The 10,124-nt window shown below is 46.9% G+C and overlaps 1 protein-coding gene across 1 annotated transcript; it reads left to right on the top strand.

The window, feature by feature from the left end:
• The first annotated feature begins 3,593 nt into the window (after nucleotides 1-3,593).
• On the top strand, nucleotides 3,594-7,730 carry LOC122930733. The gene is made up of 2 exons (XM_044284308.1): nucleotides 3,594-3,760; nucleotides 6,626-7,730. The coding sequence occupies exons 1-2, from the start codon at nucleotides 3,615-3,617 to the stop codon at nucleotides 7,587-7,589; spliced, it is 1,110 nt and encodes a 369-aa protein (XP_044140243.1). The 5' UTR covers nucleotides 3,594-3,614; the 3' UTR covers nucleotides 7,590-7,730.
• Nucleotides 7,731-10,124: the final 2,394 nt, after the last annotated feature.

The following is a 10,124-nucleotide window of genomic DNA, read 5'->3' as shown; positions in this document are numbered from 1 at the left end:
GTGTGTAGCTTTCTTGTAGTGTGGAAACCACCCAGGTGTCTGAGGAAGTGGCCGCCCACTGGAACCAGGATTTTTGCAGACCGGGCCTACAGGATCATAGATCAGCAGATTTTTTATTGCTGCCCCTTCTCTTGAATGGTTAGCCTTTTCTTTTGTATCTAAATCTTCTTTGTTGGAAAATCTAAAAACCTTTTTAAATCTGGAAATTTAGCTCCTTTTCTCTCATTCAGGGCTTCCAATATCTAGTCCAACTGTGGACCGAACCTGAGCCCTGGATGAAAGGGCATGTTACAGAAATTATTTTATTGATTTATTTTTCTAAAATATCCCCAGGCCATTGTTTGATCCATAAAGAACATCTGAGAGTTGGCCAGGGCCACAGCTCTGGAGCAGAACCTCTTACATTCTAAAAGGGGCATCACAGAGGAGTTCTGGAGCTGCCTTGAGTAGGAGGAAAATAGAATAGTATAGCTCTTGGACATTTTTTTTTGACAGCTTAATAAAGTTCATGTAATGTGTCCTTCTGAAGGAGAAACAACTCCTCTGGGTCATCTGAGTCTAAGTCATCGGATGATTCAGATGCAGAGAGACCTCAGAGGATAACGGCTGCGGAGATGAATCACGTGACTCTTTCCTCGGTCTCTTATATTTCTCTGCAGGTTGAATCTCCTCAAACACAGAGTTTAGTTAGTTTTTAACTCAATAAAACCTGGAGCAGAACAGACAGAGGAGACCTTGTCAGGAGGCTTCAGGTAAAGGCCGACCACGGCTGATACATAATCTGGGCCTGCTGAGAGGAAAGAGAAAATACCATCAGTATGTGTTCTAGCAGCTAGAAAACGTAGGAAACAAAGGGTGCTGGATATTGGGGTCACCACATAGCAGTGCTGACTGTGCGATATTGGGGTCACCACATAAGCGGTGTCCCCTAATATCCCACACTCAGCTCTGCTATGTGTTGACCTCCATATTCTGCACTCAGCTCTGCGGTAAGGATGATGTGTCCGCGCGTGCGCACTCAAGGTTAGGGAGATCTTATGGAACATTTTGCGCTGGAAAATCTACCTACTCCTAAGTGCGCACGCGCTGTGTATGGTTTTGTGCATGAAGTCCTTCTCCCGCGGCGCTGCAATGATTTTTTGCTAATCCAGTGGATGTGCAATTGCGCAGCGCCGCACACACCCTCCTCCAACTGATTCCTGTGCGTCCGCATCACTTCCATGCTTCCATGTCGGGCCTTCACGCTGGGCTTCCATGCCGGGCCTTCATGCTGGGCTTCCATGCCTGGCCTTCAGGCTGGGCTTCCATGCCTGGCCTTCATGCTGGGCTTCAATGCCGGGCCCTCATGCTGGGCTTCCATGCCGGGCCCTCATGCTGGGCTTCCATGCCGGGCCTTCATGCTGGGCTTCCATGCCTGGCCTTCATGCTGGGCTTCCATGCCGGGCCTTCATGCTGGGCTTCCATGCTGGGCCTTCACGCTGGGCTTCCATGCCGGGCCCTCACGCTGGGCTTCCATGCCGGGCCTTCACGCTGGGCTCCCATGCCGGGCCTTCACGCTGGGCTTCCATGCCGGGCCTTCACGCTGGGCTCCCATGCCGGGCCTTCACGCTGGGCTTCCATGCCGGGCCTTCACGCTGGGCTTCCATGCCTGGCCTTCATGCTGGGCTTCCATGCCGGGCCCTCATGCTGGGCTTCCATGCCGGGCCCTCAAGCTGGGCTTCCATGCCGGGCCTTCATGCTGGGCTCCCATGCCGGGCCCTCACGCTGGGCTTCCATGCCGGGCCTTCACGCTGGGCTTCCATGCCGGGCATTCACGCTGGGCTTCCATGCCTGGCCTTCAGGCTGGGCTTCCATGCCTGGCCGTCATGCTGGGCTTCAATGCCGGGCCCTCATGCTGGGCTTCCATGCCGGGCCCTCATGCTGGGCTTCCATGCCGGGCCTTCATGCTGGGCTCCCATGCCGGGCCTTCACGCTGGGCTTCCATGCCGGGCCTTCACGCTGGGCTTCCATGCCGGGCCTTCATGCTGGGCTTCCATGCCGGGCCTTCATGCTGGGCTTCCATGCCGGGCCTTCATGCTGGGCTCCCATGCCGGGCCTTCACGCTGGGCTTCCATGCTGGGCCTTCACGCTCCCTGCATACAGCTTGGAAAGTTCTATATCCTCCAGGACACGACATCTGTCTCTTCTGAACCTGAGAGAAAGAAAAAATACAAGGAGGCTTCTCTGGTGTCAGGGTTTAAGGGGTGGACCTGGCGTGTGATTGGTTAATTAATGTAGAGTTTTAATTAAGATTGTTAACCTGTCTCTTCTGGTTGTACCGAGGGGAATAAAACCGGTATCTATGTGTGCTGCCGAAGGACGTCCAGGAAATGTATATAACCTCCATGTGGATGTATAAACCCTGTATATAGAGGCTCCCTGTGTATATATATATCCTTCATGTGGATGTATAGACCCTGTATATATATATCCTTCATGTGGATGTATAGACCCTGTATATAGAGGCTCCCTGTATATATATATATCCTTCATGTGGATGTATAGACCCTGTATATAGAGGCTCCCTGTGTATATATATCACCTCCATGTGGATGTATAAACCCTGTATATAGAGGCTCCCTGTATATATATATACCCTTCATGTGGATGTATAGACCCTGTATATAGAGGCTCCCTGTATATATATATATCCTCCATGTGGATGTATAGATCCTGTATATAGAGGCTCCCTGTATATATATATATCCTCCATGTGGATGTACAGACCCTGTATATAGAGGCTCCCTGTGTATATATATATATATTTCCCTTACGTCCTAACCAGCAGCACATGTGGGGGTTTATCCGCCCCAGTAAAACTGGTAGGACAGACGGAATATTTAATGAAGTAAAGTAATCAAATAAATCCGCGCCCCCATTACCTCACTATAAGAGGCCAAACCCCCCATACATCAGTGTGTTTTTTTCTGTCCTTGGGACTGCAGGACAGACGGGGCAGCCACTTGGCTGCCATGCTCTTAGATTTCATGCTAACCTTGTGTTTCTCTTTCAGGGTTGCAGCTTATCTGATGAAGCTGGTGCTGCCGGCAGTTTGGAGGCACGGAGCTCATGCATTCAGCTTCCTGTTTGGCTGACACACATTGTGTTCCAGCGCCCTCTGGTGGTTTGTTGCTGAACAACAATGAATAAAGTTTGTTCAAACCTGGCGTCTGACGTCATTTTGGGCGCCAAATTTGAATATATAAAGCCTCCAGTCCTTCCAGGCTGTGCTGTTTGCAGCCTTGGGTTGGTTTCTGAGGCAGACTACTTTAGTCACCAGCTTTCCTGTGTCTGGTAGGTTTGCTGCTTCCTTGGTTAGCTAATGAATAGACATTGTTCATTCATTTTTAACTCTTTCTCTGCAGATAATGTCCTCTGCCGGTGATGGGGATCGGACTGGGCGCAAGACGTCATCCAAGCGCAAGCATTTGGCGTGTAGGGATTGTGACACCCCTCTAGCGGACTCCTATGAATTTAATAGGTGTCCCTCTTGCCGTCCTCCTCCTCTGCCTCCTGATACGGAGCCTACCATACGGGACTTAGTAGTCTGGGTAAAGGACTTTGTGGAGTCCTCAATGAACACCCTAAGGGATTCCGTGTCATCCAGAAGACCCAGTGTCCGATCTCCTCTGAGACCCACTCCTATGCAGGAGGAAGCCTACCATACCGTGGACGAAGTCCATTCCTCTGAGTCTAGCGGGGAGGAAGAAGAGGCTGGAAGGTACGCCTTTCCTGTAGAGAAGACCCAGAGGTTACTTAGATCCATCCGGTCGGGGGACCAGGATGTTGATCCCGGGGAAGCTTCAGAGTCCACCTCTAGGGGGCCAAGGGCCTTCAAAGTGGACGAGACTCTGTCTCGATTAATGAAGCTAGAATGGAAACATCCTGAGAAGGCACCGGTCATCTCAAAGCGCTTCAAGTCCATGTTTCCGATTGTGACTTCCCAATTTGACCAGTGGGGCACTGTGCCCAAAGTTGATTTGGCAATTGCAAAATTGTCTAAGAGGACTCTTGTCCCGGCTGATGACGGCTCCAACTTACAGGACCCGATGGACAGGCGGGTAGAATGCACCTTGAGAAGGTCTTACTCCACTGCTGCTGCTGCTGCATCTGTGGCCATATCCACTACGGAGGTAGCCGTCTTCCTCCAAAGACGCCTCCGACAGGTGCAGTCGGATATCGACTCTGGCATATCCCGTGATGACATCCTGGCGCAGTTTAAGTCCATTCTACTTGCCGTGGAATTTCTGTGTGACTCTGGCCCACAACAGTTAAAATTGGCCTCTAAAGCTATGGCCCTCTCTGCAGCGGGTAGGAGGCCACTATGGCTAAAACCTTGGGTGGCAGATAATGCCTCCAAGTATAATTTATGCAGCCTCCCTTACGAGCCAGGAAGGCTTTTTGGGACTGAACTGGACCGCATTATGGAGGGTCTTGCCGATAAAAAGGGCAAATGCCTTCCTCAAACCCCTAAGGGTAGGGGTAGGCAGGGTAGAGGGTCCAGATCCTTTCAGGGCCAATCCAGGCCTCAGCGAGGCCGTGGGTCCAGGAGGGGAGGATCATATCGTTCCGGTGGGAACAAAAACAATAAAGCCGACCAGTGACGGCCCTCCCCTTCCGTCAGATCCAGTCATAAATTTGACTCCTATTCTTTCAGACCTCCCAGTCGGAGGCCGTTTAACTTTTTTTCTAAATACCTGGACAGAGTTTGTTCCAGATCCCTGGGTCCTGAATATAATAAGGACAGGGTACAGGATAGAATTTTTATCTGTTCCCCCAGAAAAATTTGTTTTGACAAGATTACTTCCACGCGAGAAGCAAACGGTGTTGGAGGAGTCTATACTGGAATACAGGCGGAAAGGGGCCTTGGAGGAGGTTCCTCCAGAAGAGATTGGATCCGGCGTCTATTCGCCAGTTTTCCTTGTTCCCAAAGCCACAGGAGGTTGGCGCATGATCATAGATCTCCGCTACCTCAACCGATTCATAAAGAAAAGGCGGTTCCGGATGGAAACCATCAAATCGGTAATCAGCATCCTGAGCCCAGGGGACCTGATGGTCACACTGGATCTAAGGGATGCCTATCTCCACATCCCTGTGTGCCAGGCCCACAGGAAGTATCTACGAGTGGCAGTAAGTCTCAGAGGGACGGTGAAACATTTTCAGTTTGCCGCACTTCCCTTCGGCATCACAACCGCGCCCTACATCTTCACCAAAGTGGTGATAGCTGTAGTAGCTCCCCTCAGATTGAGAGGCCTGGAGATCATTCCATATCTGGACGATTGGCTTCTAAAAGCCCACTCGGTAGAGACGCTTCATCTTCATCTTCTGCAGGCTCAGTCCTTCCTCCAGCGCTTGGGCTGGATTATCAATTGGCAGAAGTCAGAGATTTCTCCCTCCACTACCAGGAGGTTTCTGGGGTTCATAATAGATTCTGCCAACATGACGCTCTACCTTTCTCCGGAAAGGAAGTTACGCATTTCCAAGACTGCAGATCAACTCATGGTTCCCCGCCGGGTAACTATCAGAGTATTGATGAGGATGTTAGGCCTAATGTCAGCAGCCGTGGATGCGGTTCCTTGGGCCTTGTGGCATATTCGCCCTCTTCAAGCGGAAGTTCTGAGTCTATGGGATCGAACTCCCAGAGGGCTAGAGACAAAGTGCTCCCTGTCATCTCAAGCTCGCCGCTCACTGAAGTGGTGGAAACAGGTCAAAGATGGGAGGTCCTTGATCCAACCTTGTTGGATCCTGTTGACGACAGATGCATCCCTTCTAGGCTGGGGTGCCCATCTAGAGGAACTTCAAGTTCAAGGATCCTGGAGCCCTCAAGAGCGTTTGATGTCATCCAATCTGAGAGAACTCAGAGCAATCCGGATGGCTCTCTTTCATTTTTTCCCCCTTATCAGAAACAAGGCTGTAAGGGTTCGCTCAGACAATTCTACTGCGGTATCTTACATCAACAAACAGGGAGGCACCAGGTCTCAGAGTCTACTCTCAGAAGTAGGTCTAATTCTGTCTTGGGCAGAGCAGAATCTTTCCCACCTTTCAGCAGTCCACATTCGGGGGTCCCTGAATGTGGTTGCAGACCAGCTCAGCAGAGGAGTCCCAGCTCTGGGAGAAATGTCTCTGAATCAGGAGATCTTTCATCAGATCACTCTCCGGTGGGGTCGCCCGGACATAGATCTCATGGCGACAAGATTCAATGCCAAAGTGGAAACGTTCTGTTCCCTGTATCGGGAGGACAATCCCTTGGCAGTAGATGCTCTGTCAATTCCATGGGAGTTCAGGCTGGCCTACATCTTTCCTCCCATCGCCATGATACCCAGGGTATTGATGAAGATTCGGCAGGACCAAGCCTCAGTAATAGCCGTGATTCCATTCTGGCCCAGGAGGTCTTGGTTTACCCTGCTCATGCAGATGAGCCGAGGGCAATATTGGAAGCTTCCCCCAATGCAGAACCTGGTGTCCCGGGGCACTCAGCTCTGCCTGGATCCATCCAGACTCAATCTGACAGCCTGGAGATTGATGAGTCCCTTCTAGAGCCGGAAGGGCTATCAGCAGCGGTCTTAAGAACGATGTCTCATTCCAGAGCTCCTGCGACTGTCAAGGCCTACGCCAGGGTAAAGCGCATTTTTCTTCTATGGTGTGCATCTCATCAAGTACCATCTCAGGATCCTCCAGTATCAGCTATTCTTCAGTTCATGCAGGATGGACTAGATAAGGGCCTCAGCCCTTCTACACTCAAGGTACAGATCTCTGCTCTGTCAGCCGCCTTTGGCAGATCTTTACATCAAGACCCTCTGATTAAGAGGTTCCTTAAAGGAGCCGTACGTCTTAAGCCTAGCATTTCAAGACCTATACCGCAGTGGGATCTCTCAGTGGTGCTTAAAGGGTTGAGTGGTCCTCCCTTTGAACCCTTGGAAGAAGTGGACTTTAAGTTTTTATCCTGGAAGGTAACCTTTTTGTTGGCCGTAACTTCGGCCAAACGCATTTCAGAGCTTCAGGCTTTTTCGGCATATGAGCCATACACTTTATTTTTACCGGACAGAGTCCTTTTACGTTTTTTACCCACCTTTTTGCCTAAGGTGCCCTCTGTGCACAACATTAATCAAGTTGTGTCTTTGCCTGTGTTATGTTCCTCTTCTTCCTCTGCAGAAGAAACTTCCCTCCATACTCTGGATGTGGCCAGATGTTTGAGAATCTACATTGAGAGATCCCGGGAGTTCAGAAGGTCAGAGAATCTTCTTATCCTGTTCTTTGGCAGGAATAAAGGGAAGAAGGCCTCTAAGCCTACTCTAAGTAGATGGATCAGAGAGGCCATCAGAGAATCTTTCGCTTCCCAGAATAGACCTCCTCCTGCCTTTGTCACTGCTCACTCCACCCGAGCAGTCTCTACTAGTTGGGCCGAAAGGTCTCTTATTCCTCTGGAACAGATCTGTTCCGCGGCCTCCTGGAGCTCACATTCTACCTTTGTGAGCCATTATAGACTCAACCTCAGGGGATCAGAAGACACTGCCTTTGGGCGGTCTGTTTTGAATTCCATTCAGCATTGAAGTCCCTACCCTTTAGGCTAACTTCTTGCTAAGTCCCCACATGTGCTGCTGGTTAGGACGTAAGGGAAGCGTTAATTTCTTAACGTTAATTTGTTTTCCCTTAGTCCTAACAGCAGCACACAAATATCCCTCCCTTTGTTTTTTGAGAGTTTCTTGTTATGACACACTGATGTATGGGGGGTTTGGCCTCTTATAGTGAGGTAATGGGGGCGTGGATTTATTTGATTACTTTACTTCATTAAACATTCCGTCTGTCCTACCAGTTTCACTGGGGCGGATAAACCCCACATGTGCTGCTGTTAGGACTAAGGGAAAACAAATTATCGTTAAGAAATTAACGCATATCCTCCATGTGGATGTATAGACCCTGTATATAGAGGCTCCCTGTATATATATATATATATATATATATCCTCCATGTGGATGTATAGACCCTGTGTATATATATATAACCTCCATGTGGATGTATAGACCCTGTATATAGAGGCTCCCTGTATATATATATATATATATATATATATATATCCTCCATGTGGATGTATAGACCCTGTGTATATATATATAACCTCCATGTGGATGTATAGACCCTGTATATAGAGGCTCCCTGTATATATATATATCCTTCATGTGGATGTATAGACCCTGTATATAGAGGCTCCATGTATATATATATATAACCTTCATGTGGATGTACAGACCCTGTATATAGAGGCTCCCTGTATATATATATATATATATATATATACCCTCCATGTGGATGTATAGACCCTGTATATAGAGGCTCCCTGTGTGTATATATATATAACCTCCATGTGGATGTATAGACCCTGTATATAGAGGCTCCCTGTGTGTATATATATATATATATATATATCCTCCATGTGGATGTATAGACCCTGTATATATATATATCCTTCATGTGGATGTATAGACCCTGTATATAGAGGCTCCATGTATATATATATATATCCTCCATGTGGATGTATAGCCCCTGCATATAGAGGCTCCATGTGTATATATATATATCCCTCATGTGGATGTATAGACCCTGTATATAGAGGCTCCATGTATATATATATATCCTCCATGTGGATGTACAGACCCTGTATATAGAGGCTCCCTGTGTATATATATATATATAAATATATATATATATAACTTCCATGTGGATGTACAGACCCTGTATATAGAGGCTCCCTGTGTATATATATATCCTCCATGTGGATGTATAGACCCTGTATATAGAGGCTCCCTGTGTATATATATATATATATATATATATCCTCCATGTAGATGTATAGACCCTGTATATAGAGGCTCCATGTATATATATATATCCTCCATGTAGATGTATAGACCCTGTATATAGAGGCTCCCTGTATATATATATATCCTCCATGTGGATGTATAGACCCTGTATATAGAGGCTCCCTGTATATATATATATCCTTCATGTGGATGTATAGACCCTGTATATAGAGGCTCCCTGTGTATATATATATATATATATATATATATATATCCTTCATGTGGATGTATAGACCCTGTATATAGAGGCTCCCTGTGTATATATATCCTCCATGTGGATGTATAGACCCTGTATATAGAGGCTCCCTGTGTGTATATATATATATATATATAACTTCCATGTGGATGTATAGACCCTGTATATAGAGGCTCCCTGTATATATATATAACCTCCATGTGGATATATAGACCCTGTATATAGAGGCTCCCTGTATATATATATAACCTCCATGTGGATGTATAGACCCTGTATATAGAGGCTCCCTGTATATATATCCTCCATGTGGATGTATAGACCCTGTATATAGAGGCTCCCTGTATATATATCCTCCATGTGGATGTATAGACCCTGTATATAGAGGCTCCCTGTATATATATCCTCCATGTGGATGTATAGACCCTGTATATAGAGGCTCCCTGTATATATATATACCCTTCATGTGGATGTATAGACCCTGTATATAGAGGCTCCCTGTGTATATATATATATCCTTCATGTGGATGTATAGACCCTGTATATAGAGGCTCCATGTGTATATATATATACCCTCCATGTGGATGTATAGACCCTGTATATAGAGGCTCCATGTGTGTATATATATATATAACCTTCATGTGGATATATAGACCCTGCATATAGAGGCTCCCTGTGTATATATATATATATATATATATATATATATCCTCCATGTGGATGTATAGACCCTGTATATAGAGGCTCCCTATATATATATATATATATATATATATCCTCCATGTGGATGTATAGACCCTGTATATAGAGGCTCCCTGTGTATATATATATATATATATCATTCATGTGGATATATAGACCCTGCATATAGAGGCTCCCTGTATATATATATATCCTCCATGTGGATGTATAGACCCTGTATATAGAGGCTCCATGTGTGTGTATATATATATATATATATATATATATATCCTCCATGTGGATGTACAGACCCTGTATATAGAGGCTCCCTGTGTATATATATATATATATCC

The sequence above is a fragment of the Bufo gargarizans genome, chromosome 3 (genome assembly GCF_014858855.1).
Source record: "Bufo gargarizans isolate SCDJY-AF-19 chromosome 3, ASM1485885v1, whole genome shotgun sequence".
Taxonomy (NCBI): Eukaryota; Metazoa; Chordata; class Amphibia; order Anura; family Bufonidae; genus Bufo; species Bufo gargarizans.
This window is presented reverse-complemented; position numbering and strand designations above follow the sequence as displayed.